Source organism: Rattus norvegicus, chromosome 11, assembly GCF_036323735.1.
Source record: "Rattus norvegicus strain BN/NHsdMcwi chromosome 11, GRCr8, whole genome shotgun sequence".
In the NCBI taxonomy this organism is placed as follows: Eukaryota; Metazoa; Chordata; class Mammalia; order Rodentia; family Muridae; genus Rattus; species Rattus norvegicus.
Window position 1 is genome coordinate 57,849,109 of NC_086029.1, and position 21,393 is coordinate 57,870,501.

Genomic DNA, 21,393 nt, shown 5'->3' on the forward strand with positions numbered 1-21,393 from the left:
GCACACACGCGCACACACACAAGCAATCCACAGCTGTTCAGAAACATTCATTTCTCCAAACATCAATCAATGAGCTGAAATTAAAGCATAGAATTCACTTTTCTTTGGCGGTGGTGAGTGACAAAGAACATTTATCTGTTAATGGGTAGAAAAATATTGTTTCTAGCAGAGAGTTTATGTCTCTGAACTTTTCACACAAGTTTCTGAAGAAATGGCTAAGAGGCAACCGGAAGCTAGCAGATGGTCAGCTTGAATCATCAACTTACCCGTAAGCACTGTTGTCGTTTTGAGAGACTTAATCCCCCAGAATAACCATGTTATCCAATCAAATGAACCATCCACATGGGTGGGTTTTGTTTCCTATCATGCACATGTTAGAAAGAAAGAAAAGCTTCTTAAAAAAAAAAAAAAAAAAAATCACGCACCTCTGAAATAAACTCTTCCACAAGGAGCCGGTAGAGGGCGCTGGAGGGATCCCGCAGTTCTTCGCTGTACTGCTTCCCCAGAAGTTGGATGCTGAATTCAGCTATCTGTTCAGCAGCTGGCGGTGTGGGCTGCTCTGTCACATTCTCAATTTCATTGCTGATCTGAATTTAGAAAGAATAATAAATCCCAGTATTTATTCATTCAGTCAGTAAATATTTACTGATTACCCTCAAAGTTTTACATCAAAGGATGACTTTTTATGTAGTTTTCAATTATACAATAATGATGTCTCTTCACAGCAAATGAAAGCCTAACTCGAGACAGCCTGGTCTACGTAGTGAGCTCTGGGCCAGCCAAAGCTATATAGTGACACCCTGTCTCCAAAATAAAAAGAAAATGTAACAGAATAAGCAAATTTCATACAAAAGTCAACAACAGATGCTGTGAACCTGAAATAGTAGGAAGAGACATTGTTTATGTTTATACAAATTCTTGAACAGACTGTCTGGCTTAATACAAGATGGCCGAATTCTCATGTTTATTTCTGTATTCAGTTTATCACAATATGCTATTTTAATGGATGCAACATGAAAAAATCTGCCCACACAAACATGTACTCAGGTAGAAGGAATAAAGTAATAATCTTTTCCAAAACCTGGACTGTTCTGTAATGACCAACCAGCTACACCAGCTTTAAAAGGGGTCAGTTTTTCCTTTTATTGGATTTTTTTATTTACATTTCAAATGCTATCCTTTCCCATTTTCTTTTTCAGAAACCTGTTATCTCATCCCGCCTCTCCCTGCTTCTATGTGTGTGCTCCCCCACCCACCCATTCCCTCCCGCCTCCCCATCCTGACACTCCCCTACACTGGGGCACTAAGCCTTGACAGGACCAAGGGCCTCTCCTCCCATTAATGCCCGACAAGGCTATCCTCTGCTACATATGCAGCTGGAGCCGTAAGTTCATCCCTGTGTACTCGTGGGATGATGGTTTAGTCCCTGTGTACTCGTGGGATGATGGTTTAGTCCCTGGGAGCTCTGGGGGGCTCTGGTTGGTTGATACTGTTGTTCTTCTTATGGGGTTGCAAACCCAAAAAGGGTAATTTCTTGAACAGTAGTTGCCATTGGTCAAAACCACAACAAAACTTTTGTTGTACTCTATATTACCTAAGTCTAGGTTGGGGAGCAGTTAACTAGTATGTTCAAGGCCCTGCATTCAATCCCAAAAGTTTCTCTCTCTCTCTCTCTCTCTCTCTCTCTCTCTCTCTCTCTCTCACACACACACACACACACACACACACATACTTCACATATACATGCTACATGTACATACCACACACAGACACACTCACACACATAAACACACAACACACATAAATACACACTATATATACACACCATGCATACACACACACTCACACATATACACAAAACACACATAAATACACACTATATATACACACCACACACACGTGTATACACACACCACACACAAATACACATTACATATATAGTGCACACACACACTCACACATATACACACAACACACATAAATACACACTATATATACACACCACACACACACTACATATACACTATACCACACACACACACACATACGCACACACACACACACACACACACACACACATACACACACACAGTATGAGCCAATGGAGAATGACTAAGAGTTCAAGGTCAGCCTGAGCTGTGTAGTGAGTTCCAAGACTGTGTAGATCTAGAGTCAAAGCCCTAGATGCTGTCTCAAAAAGAAAAAAAGAAAAAGAAACATTCCAGGTCTTTCAGTGGCCAAATCTAACATAACTTGGACAACAAAATTAGTATTAGGTTATAATCCAAGGAACAAAATGTCCATAAATCCATTCATAGGAATAAAAGACTGAATAAATGAGAGTAATAACAGTTTCTTTTAGAAGTTCACTTAATAAATCTAGAAGGAATGAGGGAATTCTACCGTTACTGCTAGAACACTGCAGTAATGGTTGCTGTGTGCGTCACATGTAACTGGGCACACTTCTGCCAAGCGCCTCTATTGTACATATAGAAACACGGGAAGGATACGTGAGCAGCCTGTAGGTGCAGAGAGGGCCAACAGCAGAACTGAGAATAGAGCACTTTCATTGCATCATCGTGTGGCTCATGTAACAGAATAGGTTACAGAGTTTCAGAATAGGAAATAAGCCCAAAGACTACCAGCCCCATTCCTCCTGGTGCTGGAATTGTCTCTCCCATATCCCTGACAAAAGGCTGTCCCCCTTGGCTGAAAGAGCTATCATAAGAAACAGACATGCTCTTCGGTGCGGTCCCCTATGCTTCCAAAAAGCCATCATCACAGATGGAAAAGTCTTACCCTAAAACCCAAACTGCCCCCCTTTTCCATTTTTAATAAAAGTCGTGTGCTCTGGCTCACAAGTAAATCATAGCCAGAGGGGTTTTCATAGATTCCAGGAAGCTACCAAGGTTCCTCTAACTTTTTGCTGACTCCTCTCCCCGTGACACTTCCAGTGATCTTAATTTTTACCTTAGAGCATGGTTCCCATACCTGAGTTCTAGTTAAAATATGGTAGGACTATCGCCTACTTAAAGTAGCTCTACTTTTTATTAATGCAGTCTAATATTAAATGACCATTTATTACATTGGGTATTTCCCTATAAGAACGCGGGGCTGTCAGTAATAATAATACTTCTACCAACAAAAAAGTCACATGGAATTTTACACAAGACTGCCGTTTTGTTTATTACATTTCATCTTGGGGCTCAAGAGATGGATCAGCAGTTAAGAGCATTTGCAGAGGAGTGAGGCCAGTTCCCAGCACCCATGGTGAGAGCTCACAACCATTTCCACTCCCAGGGACCCGATGCCTGGTCTGGCTCCATAGGCACCTTCACATTCATGAACATAAAACACACACACACATATAAACACACATGCACACATTACCACTCTTATTAAGTGACTGGGGAGGGAGGGAGGGAGGCAAAAATGGAATTCTGCCACCTGACTTCATATTAGTTAATGCCAAGGACTAGCCCCAGCTTGGAGAGAAGTTCTGAGAGAAGAGGTGTTTGAGAGTGGCAAAACAAATGACTCAAAGTCAAATTGTGGGTCCAAGCTGATGGCCTATGTACTGCTTGAGACAGCTTCTTAGCTCTCTATCTCTCTCTCTCTCTCTCTCTCTCTCTCTCTCTCTCTCTCTCTCTCTCTCTCTCTGTGTGTGTGTGTGTGTGTGTGTGTGTGTGTGTGTGTGTGTGTGTGTGTGTGTGTTGTGCTCTAGATAGCTCTCTCTTGCCATTCTAAAAAAATCTCTCTGGATAGCTCATCTCTTGCAGTTCTCTTTTATGTATATATTTCCTTTTGTTTAGCCTAGGAATCTGCATCCTATGACCCTAACCCCTGGTTTCTTAGAAAGAGTCCGCAAGCACAGACAAAAAGACAACTAGGTGGGTTGCCACCCTGAAATTACCATCTCTATCAAGCCTGGGCCTAGACCTATACTTCCTCTGTCCTAGGCTGACCTTGAACTCAAGAATCTGCCTGTCTTTGTATGCATAAACAAACAACAACAAAAACTTAGCTGGGTGGGATCTTGCTCTGCAATCACCACACCCTAAATTCCTCTATCTTCTTCTTTAATGTCTTCCTGACAAGCTGGCTCAGTGCAGCTGCCTCTGTTCCTTTAGATCTGTGGAGCTCCTTATACAATTCATATTGCATTCTTGTATTTTGAGTAGTTGATATATTATATATTTTTGAATTCATGTTTTAGGCATTCTTTCCCACAGCCTTAAGGACTGTCATGAAGGTCACAGCATTTTGCCATTTTGCTGAGACATTAAACATACCCTCACCTCCCAGACTCCTACTGTTTCTGAGTATCATGGAGTCATTAACCTTGGCAGAGAGGATTTTCCTCAAAGGAGGAACATAAAGATATATATATAGATATAGATATAGATATAGATATAGATATAGATATAGATATAGATATAATCCCTTATGCCCATAGCAACCATCAACACTCCTGGCTCCTGGAGGTCTGTTGGTTCTGTCCCAAGAGTGGGAACCATGACCATGTCATGCCATCCCTGCCATAGCTGAGCAGATCTCAGCAAGTTACAATGTCCATGCTAAGAAAGGAGAATGCAAAGTGACCAAACCTCACCTTTCTGAAAAATATCTTCATAGTTTACTTAATAAATAAGTCATGATACAGTGTGTCCTTAATTGTTTTTAAGTTCAGATTTTAGAAAAAAGTTGGGTGGGGGCTGGGGATTTAGCTCAGTGGTAGAGTGCTTACCTAGGAAGCGCAAGGCCCTGGGTTCGGTCCCCAGCTCCGAAAAAAAGAACCAAAAAAAAAAAAAAAGAAAAGAAAAAAGTTGGGTGCATAAGTGTATGCAGCATGCGTGTGTGTGTGTGTGTGTGTGTGTGTGTGTGTGTGTGTGTGTGTGTGTAAAGGTTGCTATGCATATGTATAGGGAGATAGAGCTTGATGACAGGTGTCTTCCTCAACTACTTTCTACTTTTCTTACTGAAGCAAGTGTTTTGACCAAAGCCAGAATTCACAGATTCAGCTTCAACAGCTCCCAGCTTAGGAGCCAGGTGAGCTCTGAGATAAGGGTGGGCTGCCTAGCTACCTGTTTTCTCTGTGATGGTGATGCATGGGGGCTACTCTGCCTGCCTGGCCTTCTATGTGGGTGATAAAGGCAGGCTACCATGCTTGCCTGGCCTTCTTTGTGGGTCATAGAGACAGGCTTGCAAGGATGAGAGTGAGTGATACAGGTAGGTGGGCTGCCATGCCCGTCTGGTTTTAGATGAGATAACATGGGCTGCCATGTTTGTCTGCTTTCTATGTGGAGGCTATGATTTGAACTCCATTCCTTGCTTCTGCACTTTCAGTGTTCCCTCTGCTGTGCTACCTCCCAGGCCATAATGTAACATAACTTTTAATAAAATGCTTCCATATGCCTGGGCAGGGTCTACCTCTGCACTTCCTGTAATTTTTTTTTTGTAGTGGACCCTCATCTGTAGATTTTACTGCTGTTTAAAAAACAAGTCCCTGGTAATAATTGTGTGCTTAAAGGGTGTGATGGCTTCTTAAATTTTAAACTGCATAGAATCCATTTCCTTTCTCTCTAAAAAAGTTAAGGCCCGGTCTCCTGGGTTAGAAAGTCAAGGGTTTATCAGCACGAGAGTTTTCTGGAAATCCTCTATCAAAACATTACCACTATGACAGACCTGTTCAGCTCTTCCAGAGGATATCAGGTTTCTGAATGTACTGGATTTAGAATTCATGGTTATTTTCAGACCATGTGAAGTCCTGTGCAGTCCAGAAATGGAATGTTAACTCTGGTATCTCCCATGCTCCTCGTTAGAAAGCAACGGGAGAGAGCGTGACTTACACTCTCCTGTGGTGATGCCGCGCTTCTCTCTGAGGCCGCCCCTGGATAGGAAGCACTGGAGACAGCACCTAAGCAGAATCCAAAATGCACGTGACATTAGTCCTTGAGTAAGCCCGAATTCACGTCAGGATGCAAAGACGTACTTCAAAGGTCATCCTTACAAGACCTTTGCTTTTTTATTCTGAAGGCTTTTTTAGATATAAACTCAAGAGACATTTGCTCTCCTGGAGTCTCAATAACTATGACTGACTGAACAGGTGGCTTCTTCTTCTTCTTCTTCTTCTTCTTCTTCTTCTTCTTCTTCTTCTTCTTCTTCTTATTCTTATTCTTATTCTTATTCTTATTCTTCTTTTTTCCTTTCCTTTTTTTTTTTTTTTGAGTTTGTAAGGCTCTGATATAGATGCTAAGATTCAAGGAGGAAGTTTCTATTCCTAGGGAGCGATCAAATAAAGGGAACAGACACTGAAGTGCTCAGCTATACGAGACCTGTGCAATAGTTGCTTGGCCATTATTTAACGACCACTGAAATGCTGAAATGAGCCCACTTCGTGCTATTCTATCTTGTATGTGCTCAAAATTTCTAACATAAAGAAGTTATACTTTTTACAAATATATTTCAGTGTAACCCTTGGTAGAGAGCCTCCCTAACTGAAAGATGTCTTTGGGTTCAATCTTTAGCAAAAGGAAAGAAGAGAGGAATGGAAAAAGGATGAGACAGGAGACAGGAAGAGAAGAAGTGACTAATTTACATGAAATGCAGAACTCGGGGCTAGAGAAATGGATCAACAGTTAGGAACACTTCACACTCTTTCAGAGGAACCCAGTGAGGTTCTTAGCACACGTGCCAGCGTGTCAGCCTGTAATTCCCACTCCAGGGGATCTGACACTGTCTTTGATACGATGCCCTCTTCTGGCCTCCCAGGCACACATATATGCATGATATTTAGACAGGAATACAGAGGGGGGATATTAAAGTTTTAAAAATTAAAACCTTTTAAACTTATAAATCAATACAGGCTCAAAGGAACACATTCTCACTCTAGACTGTGTCAGAGAATCCTTATCCTGGGAAAGTCCAGGTTACAAGTAATAAAGTGACAAACCAAATGTCCTACCTCAGCTGAAGTGTCTGTCTTAAAGCAATTCATTTTGTCACACTCCTGTATTAAGCTGTGTTCTGAATTTTAAAGAACCCGCTGCATAATATCATAAACCAAGTGAAAAATAATTGTTGTGTCTTAAACAATATATAAATAGAAAAAGTATTTGAAAAATATGAACTGAAAATTTATACTTGCTTGAAAAATCTTCCGTTACTAAGAAATAAAAGTGAATAAAGGAAAAAAGCTTTACCTGCCAATGTTGAGGTCTCGCCAATAGGAACTGGAGATGACAACTCAGGTCTAGAGGGGAAAAAATGCAGCTATTAAAAAGTCCAGAAACCTGGGAAAATAAGTATTATGAACTTTGGAACTTGGGGCCCCAAAGGAACTCCTTAGACCACCAAATAAAGGTTTCTGGGCCAACATGCCAAGTTGTATAGTCAAGAATAATATAACTTCATAATTTACTTACTTTGTATTTATTGAAGGCTCATCAGCGTATCTACCCTATACCAAGAACCTTCCTACTTATAACTCATCGCCCACCTGTTTTCTTCGTCTTCAGTTCAAATCATCATGTGAAACTACTCTATCTGCCTACTTTGCCTCTGCCACCCCCTTAATCCTCTAGAATGCATTGTCAGTGCAGAAGCATTGCACAGTCCAATATTTAAATTGATTGAAATTAAACAGCTGGGAATTCAGTTCCTTATTCACAGCAGCCATATTTTAGGTATTCCGTGCTCACATGTGGCTAATGGCTGTCTCAGACTGGACAGGACAATTATGGGCATTTGGGTCACAGAAGGGTGTATTTGTTCATCAACAGAGAATTAAGAATCTAAACCCCAGGCTGAGCATAGTTCAGTAGAACAGTGTGTGCCTGTCATGTATCTAGGCTCCAGCCTTGATACGAACATCTACAACTAGAGGGAAAGGGAAAAGAGATAAAAATGATGAACTCCCATGAGATTAAGGATTTGCCTGACCTATCCTTCTCTATCTCCAATGTCTAAGAGCTTTAAAAGGACATTTTTGCAGAACTAGGGGTATAATCCAATTGTCAGAGTTCTTGCTTAGCATCTGTGGAGCCCTGGGCTCACTCTACAGCATGCCATTAGCTAGGTACTGTGGTTTCTGTCTGCAATTGGAGCACGCAATGTAAGATTTAAGGGAATATTAGGATTTATGATGATAAGTGAGGCATTTGTGATTGAACCTAGACTAGAAGGTGAAGCAGAGGCATGTTATCTACAACCTGAGAGCCCACTAGGTAGATATCTGTGAGTTCGAGGCCAGCCTGGTCTACAGAGTGAGTTCTAAGACAGCCAAGGCTACACAGAGAAAATCTATCTCAAAAAACAATAAATAAAAATAAATAAATAAATAAATAAATAAATAAATAAATAAATAATGTTGTACTACTTGAAAATTAAATATAAAATGGCTGGAGAGATGGTTCAGTGTTTAAGAGCAATGGCTGTTCTTTCAAGGTCCTGAATTCAATTCCCAGAACCCATCTGACAGCTCATAACTGTCTATAACTGCAGTCCCATGGGACCCAATGTCCTCTTCTGATGTGCAGATATACATACAGACCTATACTCATATACATAAATAAATTTTTTTAAATTTTTAAATGAGAGAGAAAGAGAGATCTAGGGAAGCTAAGTAAGACACTCTGGGTCCAACACATTGTGGATGTGGAGGAGACAGTTTCTCCTGCTCTTTCGTTAGGATCAAAGTTCCACAAACAGAGAACATTGCTAAGGAGTTACTCACAAGAAAAAATGTAAAAGGAAAAAAATATATTGTGATAACAGTGTATTATCAGAAGGATATGCTGTAGCAGACAGGAAGAGATCAAAGGTGTACTATTCTTTTTTTTTATTGGATATATTTTTATTTACATTTCAAATGTTATCCCCTTTCCCGGTTTCCCTGTCCATAAGCCCCCTATCCCATCTCTCTCCCCCTTTCTTCTATAAGGGTGTTCCCCCTCCCCAACCAACTTAGGCAGGACCAAGGGCTTCTCCTCCCATTGGGCCCAACAAGGCCATCCTCTGCTACATATGCAGCTGGAGCCATGGGTCTGTCCATGTGTACTCTTTGGGTAGGGATGTACTATTCTTATTTCAAGGCCATAATCATAAAGTCAATAAAGTAATCCAAATAGCCACGTACTCAAATCTGTGTCCATGGCATCGTGAGACATACAAATGACCAAGCCCATAGAGTTCTACTGTCTTCCTATCTACTTGTTCTATTCAAAAGCTCCTGTGTGTATACTCCAACTGTGTCTTCACTTTGTCATGGAAGTTGGATGTCTGGATATTGGCTTGTTTAGTTTATTTTTGAACCTATTGGTGATGTCTTACGTAATTGCCTACATCTTATGTATATACTACTGATATTCTGAGAATGAGTAAAATTCAAACTTTAGTCACTATTCCTCATGGTTACAATCTGCCTTATGTTACTACTAATTAGAAGCCAGAAATCATCCTGTACCTAATGGCTGGCCAAGATGTGTACTGACAGTTTAATCACGCCTGTGCCACTCTTGTTTTAGGAGCATAGTCATAAAGTTAAAAAAGCAATTCAAACAATCATCCATCATGTAACAAACTGACCCCTCTAAGATGACCCTTCTCAGCTTACTGTTAGCCTCAGTAAGGCAGACATCCATTGAATTTTCCTGGAGATGAGTGACCTTACCTTCTGGTAAGGTCAGACAGTGAACAAGCACAGTTGCCCTGGTGGTATTCTGGGGACAGAGATGGCCTCAAGGGGACCAGCATTTTGGACTTACCCACAGGCCTGATCCTTGCAGGAGCTGAAAGGAAATAGAAAAGGACAGTAGGGTAAGTGCTGAAAGTTTGCATGGCTTCTAAATGCTGCTGTTGAATTTGGAGGAAAGACTTACCTGCTCTCAGCTTCCTTTGTGTATGTCAATTTCTAGTGAGAACAGAGACACAGTGCCTGAGTTAATACAACTGTTCAAGCACAGAAGCATTCTGTGTCTGCTTATGTGCCCTGATGTTGCCGTGTACTCTTACTTCAAAGAAACAAAGCTACAACAAAACACTAAGGTGGTCTCAAGGTCTCAAGTCCCCATTTCTCCTCCCAAGTTATAGACACAAAGCCTACACCCTTTCTGGGGCCAGAGGTCAGTTTTCTCATCCACTGAATGGAAAGAAAACTAAGTCACCCGGAGATATTGTTAAATAATTTATAGTTAAATACTTTGCTACTCTTTTAATTCTATGGTCTCTCCCAAGATAATCTGACACCTTAATACTTTCAGTTACTAACTCAAAGCTGGTGAATATTTCTATAATTAAAAACCCAGTCCACCCTCCTTCACTTCACACCAAAATATTGAACCATTCACATTTCCCACAAGCAGTTTACATGAACGCTTCGAAAGTGAGTTCACCCTTCTCTGCCCCCTACAAAAGCACCATTGTATCTGCTCCTCTCTCACTCTTGCTCTCACTATCACAATAAATACATGATAAGTAAATGTAAAGTTTTAATTCCAAGCTTTCAAGCCAGCTCCTTTGTCTTATCCCCTTATAACCCTGAAATACTTCCCATCATCCACAGAGCTAAATCCAAGCCTCTTAACACTCTCCTCTTCTCCTGTCCCTCTAGTACAGTGGCCCTAACCATTCCCTCCAAACACGGCTCATGTTGCTCCCTCAGTCTGCCCTGAACATCCTCTCCTTCTCACCCAAATCACATTTATCATTTTAGACTCAAGCCAGACAACGCACAACTGGTTTAATACTAAATGACCATGAAAGCTTAGTTCCTAGACTTTCAAGTTAAAAATAAAATCCCACTTGTAAGAAACGCACTTAATGTAGCATCACAAGACTGTTAAGAACTCCCTTATTTATTTCTTGCTTTAAGAGTTGATCCAAAAAATAATAATTGATCCAATATTCTGGACACAATTTGAAATATGCAACACTGATATAAATGTGCATACATGATTCTTTTCTTCATTGAAATTTTTTAAAATCAATAATGACTGGAAATGGAAGCCCCAAACACAGGAGGAAAACATGCTTCGAGCGTTTTTGTTTTGTTTTGTTTTGTTTTTTGGGTTTTTTTTTTTTTTTTTTGTGGGGCTGCTGATGAAACAGAGGGCCTTGAACAGGTCACTAGGCTCCGCACTGCGGAGCAATAGCCATAGCCAAGAATACATTTTGGAAAAGAGAACTGACTATGGATTTGAAGATCCATCACAATTAATTTTATTTTCACATTGTCTTTATTTTCAAAATAGAAAGTGCCTTATAAGGTTACTATTCATTAGATACAAGATCTGGTAAGCATAGATTACACAGTGTAACTTACTATCGTAGTTGCTAAAATGGAGCAGGTAAAAGTATGACCGGGAAAGATGGATGCAGTGTCTTGACTTGGACTCAAGTGACTTGAACTGTGACATGCCACAATAATGAGGCGAATTTATGTTAAACACATTAAAAAGTCTACTCACCAGTGAGAGCTAATCTTGGCTGTCAACTTGGCTATGTCTGGAATTAACTAAAACTGAAGTGGCTGGGCACATCTGTCTGTGATTTTTCTTGATTAGAAAAGTTCTGGGTGGAAGATCCACCTTAAATCTAGATCATTTGAGGTCAGAAAATCCACCCTAAATCTAGGCCACACCCACTGGTTCCAGCCCATATAAAAGGACATAGAAGAAAGAAGCTCTTGCCTTTTGCCTGTTTGCCCTCACTCTTGCTGGCATATTCATCTATTCTGCTGCTGAAGCATTCTTTCACTGCTTTTAGAACTACTTCTCTGAGATTCCAACATAGAGTCAAGCTGAGACATCCAGCCTGAACTGAACATCCTTGGCATTCTTAGACTTTCTGTTGAGAGACAACCACTGTGGGACTAGCCAGATCACAGCCTCTAAGGCACTCTAGTAAATCCTCTTTTAATTTGTGGATTCATTCTAGCAGTTCTGTTCCTCTAGAGAACGCTGGCTAATAAAGAACTCATGTTTAAAAAGCCACAGACAGCTGTATGCATCTCTAACCTCAACATTCCTGGGAGACAGAAACAAGAGAATCAGACAGAAGGTCACATGTTTTGTACAAAAGCAAAAATTAAAAGAGACCTTGCCTCAAAAGACAAGGTGAAAGGAGAAAGGTGATTCCCAAGAACTTGTACTCTGCCAGTGACATGTATGCTGCGGCATACAAGTAACAACAGAGAGAGAGAGAGAGAGAGAGAGAGAGAGAGAGAGAGAGAGAGATCTTAAATTAAAATCACATTTACACTTCACTAAATGTGCTGTGCTGAATGGACTATACCCTCTAACTTAATTAGAATGTCTGGGGTCCATTTTGAGTGAATATGTAAATGAATTTGGCAAGAATGTTTAACTCATACAGATCCTTATCCTTAAATTTTTGCATAATACTGTTTTGACCCATTTACATGTATAAACAAGGCTGGCACTGTTTTGGATTAGCAGTGTTCATTATCAGTCGCTCCTCGGCCTTTTGGCTACGATCAAGTGTAGCCGTATTCATTATCAAAGGCCAGAGCTAGGGATAGAAAAGAAAGCTATTCCACAGGGCAGCTCACTCAGAACCCTTAAAACTCACCTTCTCCTCCTTTAGCCTTTAGCCTACACAATCACACCTACAACAATGCACAGTTCCTTCTCTCCCCGTTACACTTACCTCCATGATTAAGTGTCTGTGTTCCACAGATTGACTAAACTGGGTGCCCATTTCAAATACACTTGTGACTCCATCCTCACATAAGTTCATCCAGTATTGATATTCCTCACGCCCAGGAAGTCGGTCCCAAAATGTCCTGAAGGCTTCCCAGATGGCTTCCTGGCACACTGGAAAGTAAAGAGAATGTGTTTAGGAAAAGAACCCAACATGTTCCCATGACAGTCATGGAGCCACCAACTCCCTCTCTTCTGAAACACTTTGACCTTCCTATCCTTTTGGCAGGGTCATGAGAATGACAGCCAGTTAGAAAATGTCCTGTTCGAGCTTGAAGGGGCTCGAGACCCCATATGAATAACAATGCCAAGCAACCAGAGCTTCCAGGGACTAAGCCACTACCTAAAGACTATACATGGACTGACCCTGGACTCTGACCTCATAGGTAGCATTGAATATCCTAGTAAGAGCACCAGTGGAAGGGGAAGCCCTGGGTCCTGCTAAGACTGAACGTGATTGTTGGGGGGAGGGTGGCAATGGGGGGAGGATGGGGAGGGGAATACCCATAAAGAAGGGGAGGGGGAGGGATTAGGGGGATGTTGGCCCGTAAACCCGGGAAAGGGAATAACACTCGAAATGTAAATAAGAAATACTCAGGTTAAAAAATAAAATAAAGGAAACGGCGGCACAGGTCTTCCTGGTTGCTGCCGCTGCAGAGAGCCCGTGGGCAGCACCCCACAAGCGAACTTGAGCCCCGGGACCACAGGTAAGACGAACTTTTCTGCTGCAAGAAAGCTGCCTGGTGAGCTTGGGACACACGGAAGCAGAATTCCTGTAGGACCGGGCACGTTCTGTGTTTACCGGAAGTCCCACACCCGCGGATCCCGGCCCGCAGCAGCTCTCTGCTCCCAGACCCGGTGAGAGAGAGACCCAACCGCCTGGTCAGGTGGGCACTCCTGAGGCTGCAGAGCGGAAGAGGCCACCAACACTGCTCACCCCTGCCCACATCCCTGGCCCAAGAGGAAACTGTATAAGGCCTCTGGGCTCCCGTGGGGGAAGGCCCAGGAGCGGCAGGACCCCTGCCTGAGACACCGCCGGAACCTGAAAGAAACAGACCGGATAAACAGTTCTCTGCACCCAAATCCCGTGGGAGGGAGAGCTGAACCTTCAGAGAGGCAGACAAGCCTGGGAAACCAGAAGAGACTGCTCTCTGCACACACATCTCGGACGCCAGAGGAAAAAGCCAAAGACCATCTGGAACCCTGGTGCACTGAAACTCCCGGAAACGGCGGCACAGGTCTTCCTGGTTGCTGCCGCTGCAGAGAGCCTGTGGGTAGCACCCCACGAGCGAACTTGAGCCTCGGGACCACAGGTAAGACCAAATTTTCTGCTGCAAGAAAGCTGCCTGGTGAACTCAAGACACAGGCCCACAGGAACAGCTGAAGACCTGTAGAGAGGAAAAACCACACGCCGGAAAGCAGAACACTCTGTCCCCATAACTGACTGAAAGACAGGAAAACAGGTCTACAGCACTCCTGACACACAGGCTTATAGGACAGTCTAGCCACTGTCAGAAATAGCAGAACAAAGTAACACTAGAGATAATCTGATGGCGAGAGGCAAGCGCAGGAACCCAAGCAACAGAAACCAAGACTACATGGCACCATCGGAGCCCAATTCTCCCATCAAAACAAACATGGAATATCCAAACTCACCAGAAAAGCAAGATCTAGTTCCAAAATCATTTTTAATCATGATGCTGGAGGACTTCAAGAAAGACGTGAAGAACTCCCTTAGAGAACAAGTAGAAGCCTACAGAGAGGAATCGCAAAAATGCCTGAAAGAATCGAAAAAATCCCTGAAAGAATTCCAGGAAAACATAAATAAACAAGTAGAAGCCCATAGAGAGGAGACACAAAAATCCCTGAAAGAATTCCAGGAAAACATAAATAAACAAGTAGAAGCCCATAGAGAGGAGACGCAAAAATCCCTGAAAGAATTCCAGGAAAACACAATCAAACAGTTGAAGGAATTAAAAATGGAAATAGAAGCAATCAAGAAAGAACACATGGAAACAACCCTGGATATAGAAAACCAAAAGAAGAGACAAGGAGCTGTAGATACAAGCTTCACCAACAGAATACAAGAGATGGAAGAGAGAATCTCAGGAGCAGAAGATTCCATAGAAATCATTGACTCAACTGTCAAAGATAATGTAAAGCGGAAAAAGCTACTGGTCCAAAACATACAGGAAATCCAGGACTCAATGAGAAGATCAAACCTAAGGATAATAGGTATAGAAGAGAGTGAAGACTCCCAGCTCAAAGGACCAGTAAATATCTTCAACAAAATCATAGAAGAAAACTTCCCTAACCTAAAAAAAGAGATACCCATAGACATACAAGAAGCCTACAGAACTCCAAATAGATTGGACCAGAAAAGAAACACCTCCCGTCACATAATTGTCAAAACACCAAACGCACAAAATAAAGAAAGAATATTAAAAGCAGTAAGGGAAAAAGGTCAAGTAACATATAAAGGGAGACCTATCAGAATCACACCAGACTTCTCGCCAGAAACTATGAAGGCCAGAAGATCCTGGACTAATGTTATACAGACCCTAAGAGAACACAAATGCCAGCCCAGGTTACTGTATCCAGCAAAACTCTCAATTAACATTGATGGAGAAACCAAGATATTCCATGACAAAACCAAATTTACACAATATCTTTCCACAAGTCCAGCACTACAAAGGATAATAAATGGTAAAGCCCAACATAAGGAGGCAAGCTATACCCTAGAAGAAGCAAGAAACTAATCGTCTTGGCAACAAAACAAAGAGAATGAAAGCACACAAACATAACCTCACATCCAAATATAAATATAACGGGAAGCAATAATCACTATTCCTTAATATTTCTCAATATCAATGGCCTCAACTCCCCAATAAAAAGACATAGATTAACAAACTGGATACACAACGAGGACCCTGCATTCTGCTGCCTACAGGAAACACACCTCAGAGACAAAGACAGACACTACCTCAGAGTGAAAGGCTGGAAAACAACTTTCCAAGCAAATGGTCGGAAGAAGCAACCTGGAGTAGCCATTCTAATATCAAATAAAATCAATTTTCAACTAAAAGTCATCAAAAAAGATAAGGAAGGACACTTCATATTCACCAAAGGAAAAATCCACCAAGATAAACTCTCAATCCTAAATATCTATGCCCCAAATACAAGGGCACCTACATACGTAAAAGAAACCTTACTAAAGCTCAAAGCACACATTGCACCTCACACAATAATAGTGGGAGATTTCAACACACCACTCTCATCAATGGACAGATCATGGAAACAGAAATTAAACAGTGATGTCGACAGACTAAGAGAAGTCATGAGCCAAATGGACTTAACGGATATTTATAGAACATTCTATCCTAAAGCAAAAGGATATACCTTCTTCTCAGCTCCTCATGGTACTTTCTCCAAAATTGACCATATAATTGGTCAAAAAACGGGCCTCAACAGGTACAGAAAGATAGAAATAATCCCATGCGTGCTATCGGACCACCACGGCCTAAAACTGGTCTTCAATAACAATAAGGGAAGAATGCCCACATATACGTGGAAATTGAACAATGCTCTACGCAATGATAACCTGGTCAAGGAAGAAATAAAGAAAGAAATTAAAAACTTTTTAGAATTTAATGAAAATGAAGATACAACATACCCAAACTTATGGGACACAATGAAAGCTGTGCTAAGAGGAAAACTCATAGCGCTGAGTGCCTGCAGAAAGAAACAGGAAAGAGCATATGTAGGCAGCTTGACAGCACACCTAAAAGCTCTAGAACAAAAAGAAGCAAATACACCCAGGAGGAGTAGAAGGCAGGAAATAATCAAACACAGAGCTGAAATCAACCAAGTAGAAACAAAAAGGACCATAGAAAGAATCAACAGAACCAAAAGTTGGTTCTTTGAGAAAATCAACAAGATAGATAAACCCTTAGCCAGACTAACGAGAGGACACAGAGAGTGCGTCCAAATTAACAAAATCAGAAATGAAAAGGGAGACATAACTACAGATTCAGAGGAAATTAAAAAAATCATCAGATCTTACTATAAAAACCTACATTCAACAAAACTTGAAAATCTTCAGGAAATGGACAATTTCCTAGACAGATACCAGGCATCGAAGTTAAATCAGGAACAGATAAACCAGTTAAACAACCCCATAACTCCTAAGGAAATAGAAGCAGTCATTAAAGGTCTCCCAACCAAAAAGAGCCCAGGTCCAGACGGGTTTACTGCAGAATTCTCTCAAACCTTCATAGAAGACCTCATACCAATATTATCCAAACTATTCCACAAAATTGAAACAGATGGAGCACTACCGAATTCCTTCTACGAAGCCACAATTACTCTTATACCTAAACCACACAAAGACACAACAAAGAAAGAGAACTTCAGACCAATTTCCCTTATGAATATTGACGCAAAAATACTCAATAAAATTCTGGCAAACCGAATTCAAGAGCACATCAAAACAATCATCCACCATGATCAAGTAGGCTTCATCCCAGGCATGCAGGGATGGTTTAATATACGGAAAACCATCAACGTGATCCATTATATAAACAAACTGAAAGAACAGAACCACATGATCATTTCATTAGATGCTGAGAAAGCATTTGACAAAATTCAACACCCCTTCATGATAAAAGTCCTGGAAAGAATAGGAATTCAAGGCCCATACCTAAACATAGTAAAAGCCATATACAGCAAACCAGTTGCTAACATTAAACTAAATGGAGAGAAACTTGAAGCAATCCCACTAAAATCAGGGACTAGACAAGGCTGCCCACTCTCTCCCTACTTATTCAATATAGTTCTTGAAGTTCTAGCCAGAGCAATCAGACAACAAAAGGAGATCAAGGGGATACAGATCGGAAAAGAAGAGGTCAAAATATCACTATTTGCAGATGATATGATAGTATATTTAAGTGATCCCAAAAGTTCCACCAGAGAACTACTAAAGCTGATAAACAACTTCAGCAAAGTGGCTGGGTATAAAATTAACTCAAATAAATCAGTTGCCTTCCTCTATACAAAAGAGAAACAAGCCGAGAAAGAAATTAGGGAAACGACACCCTTCATAATAGACCCAAATAATATAAAGTACCTCGGTGTGACTTTAACCAAGCAAGTAAAAGATCTGTACAATAAGAACTTCAAGACACTGAGGAAAGAAATTGAAGAAGACCTCAGAAGATGGAAAGATCTCCCATGCTCATGGATTGGCAGGATTAATATAGTAAAAATGGCCATTTTACCAAAAGCAATCTACAGATTCAATGCAATCCCCATCAAAATACCAATCCAATTCTTCAAAGAGTTAGACAGAACAATTTGCAAATTCATCTGGAATAACAAAAAACCCAGGATAGCTAAAGCTATCCTCAACAATAAAAGGACTTCAGGGGGAATCACTATCCCTGAACTCAAGCACTATTACAGAGCAATAGTGATAAAAACTGCATGGTATTGGTACAGAGACAGACAGATAGACCAATGGAATAGAATTGAAGACCCAGAAATGAACCCACACACCTATGGTCACTTGATTTTTGACCAAGGAGCCAAAACCATCCAATGGAAAAAAGATAGCATTTTCAGCAAATGGTGCTGGTTCAACTGGAGGGCAACATGTAGAAGAATGCAGATCGATCCATGCTTATCACCCTGTACAAAGCTTAAGTCCAAGTGGATCAAGGACCTCCACATCAAACCAGACACACTCAAACTAATAGAAGAAAAACTAGGGAAGCATCTGGAACACATGGGCACTGGAAAAAATTTCCTGAACAAAACACCAATGGCTTATGCTCTAAGATCAAGAATCGACAAATGGGATCTCATAAAACTGCAAAGCTTCTGTAAGGCAAAGGACACTGTGGTTAGGACAAAACGGCAACCAACAGATTGGGAAAAGATCTTTACCAATCCTACAACAGATAGAGGCCTTATATCCAAAATATACAAAGAACTCAAGAAGTTAGACTGCAGGGAAACAAATAACCCTATTAAAAAATGGGGTTCAGAGCTAAACAAAGAATTCACAGCTGAGGAATGCCGAATGGCTGAGAAACACCTAAAGAAATGTTCAACATCTTTAGTCATAAGGGAAATGCAAATCAAAACAACCCTGAGATTTCACCTCACACCAGTGAGAATGGCTAAGATCAAAAACTCAGGTGACAGCAGATGCTGGCGAGGATGAGGAGAAAGAGGAACACTCCTCCATTGTTGGTGGGATTGCAGACTGGTAAAACCATTCTGGAAATCAGTCTGGAGGTTCCTCAGAAAATTGGACATTGAACTGCCTGAGGATCCAGCTATACCTCTCTTGGGCATATACCCAAAAGATGCCTCAACATATAAAAGAGTCACGTGCTCCACTATGTTCATCGCAGCCTTATTTATAATAGCCAGAAACTGGAAAGAACCCAGATGCCCTTCAACAGAGGAATGGATACAGAAAATGTGGTACATCTACACAATGGAATATTACTCAGCTATCAAAAACAACGAGTTTATGAAATTCGTAGGCAAATGGTTGGAACTGGAAAATATCATCCTGAGTGAGCTAACCCAATCACAGAAAGACATACATGGTATGCACTCATTGATAAGTGGCTATTAGCCCAAATGCTTGAATTACCCTAGATCCCTAGAACAAACGAAACTCAAGACGGATGATCAAAATGTGAATGCTTCACTCCTTCTTTTTTTTTTTTTTTGGTTCTTTTTTTTTGGAGCTGGGGACCGAACCCAGGGCCTTGCACTCCTTCTTTAAATGAGGAAAAAGAATACCCTTGGCAGGGAAGGGAGAGGCAAAGATTAAAACAGAGACTGAAGGAACACCCATTCAGAGCCTGCCCCACAGGTGGCCCATACATATACAGCCACCCAATTGGACAAGATGGATGAAGCAAAGAAGTGCAGACCGACAGGAGCCGGATGTAGATCGCTCCTGAGAGACACAGCCAGAATACAGCAAATACAGAGGCGAATGCCAGCAGCAAACCACTGAACTGAGAATAGGTCCCCCGTTGAAGGAATCAGAGTAAGAACTGGAAGAGCTTGAAGGGGCTCGAGACCCCAAAAGTACAACAATGTCAAGCAACCAGAGCTTCCAGGGACTAAGCCACTACTTAAATACTATACATGGACTGACCCTGGACTCTGACCCCATAGGTAGCAATGAATATCCTAGTAAGAGCACCAGTGGAAGGGGAAGCCCTGGGTCCTGCTAAGACTGAACCCCCAGTGAAGTAGACTATGGGGGGAGGGCGGCAATGGGGGGAGGGTTGGGAGGGGGACAACCATAAGGAAGGGGAGGGGGGAGGGGGATGTTTGCCCAGAAACCGGGAAAGGGAATAACACTTGAAATGTATATAAGAAATACTCAAGTTAATAAAAAAAATAATAATAAAATAAAATAAAATAAAAAGAAAATGTCCTGTTCAAACTTTTCCATTCTGAAAAAGACATTGCACTTCCCAATACTTCTTTTATACAGGGGATTAAACCACTCCTTAATGAATTTGATCCCTGCTGATTTAAAAAAAATTCTATGTTCATATGTCATGAAAATGTAACTTACATTGATCTGTTTTATTAATTGACACTGTAATTTTAACTTTCTTTGATTTATTTTTTTTACTGAAGTTATAACTTCAAAAGACAACTTCTCAGCTTTCCAAAAGATAATGACATTTTTGGACCCAGTGGTAAAATAACTCCTAATGACTGAATGCTATACACATAGTTCAGTCCTCATCAGAGGAGCTTCTTCTTGCAATAGATAGTAATTAATAGAGACCCACAACTGATCAACATGCAGAGAATAAGGGACATCGAACGCTCAGCCCCAAATGCAATGTCTACATCACATTCCTCCTCTCAAGGAGGAATAAGAATCTATGCAAAAGAGGGACAGAAAGAACATAAGAGTCAGAAGAGGTGGATGACTTCAGGGAAACTGTTTTCCAGACACAACAGGAAGAAGACCTGCACAAGCATGAGCCAGGCAAAACCCCAGCATGGCAGAGGGAAGGTCAGCACAAACCCTCACGACTACCTGCAGAGCAGTTGGCATTCAGTTGTTGCTGTGAGAGGGAACTCGGTTTTCTTCAATAGTGTGACATCTTGATATAAAGACCACATTCCAGAACAGGCCTCACCAGGTGTAGTGAACTTGAGGTTTTTTGTTTTGTTTTATGATCATTAAGACAGAGAGAATTGAACTGGGTGAGTAGGAAAGTGGGGAAGGACTTAGGAGTAGTTGAGGAGGGGGAATTACGAGGTCAAAGTATATTTTATGAAGCTTTCAAAGAGTAAATAAAAGCTTCTTTAAAAAAACTAAAAAGAGGCAGACATCTTGAGACTGCAGGACAGACTGCCACCTCTGTACATCTCGGCCCACATCCCTGGTCCAAGGGAAAACTGCACAGTGCCTCTGGACACAGGGGAATAGGAATAGACAGTCGACAGTACTTGCAGTTCTGGTCTGTGCCCAGGAATGAACTGGCCAAACAGCTCCCTGTACTCAAATCCCATGGGGGAGAGAGCTGGATCCTCAGAAGTGTGGATACTCCTGAGAAGTCAAAGGAGAATACTCTCTGCCCACAGTCCAGACCTAAGAGGGAATAGCATAGTGCCAACTGTG

General features: G+C 41.4%; 1 protein-coding gene across 1 annotated transcript in view; it reads right to left on the bottom strand.

Moving 5' to 3' along the window:
* Positions 1-21,393, bottom strand: part of Impg2 (interphotoreceptor matrix proteoglycan 2) — a 99,537-nt gene that overhangs the window by 61,195 nt on the left and 16,949 nt on the right. The window contains 6 exon segments of the mRNA NM_139088.3: positions 426-587; positions 5,850-5,917; positions 7,203-7,252; positions 9,765-9,788; positions 9,879-9,910; positions 12,667-12,833. Of these exon segments, the coding sequence (NP_620788.2) occupies positions 426-587; positions 5,850-5,917; positions 7,203-7,252; positions 9,765-9,788; positions 9,879-9,910; positions 12,667-12,833 (503 nt within the window).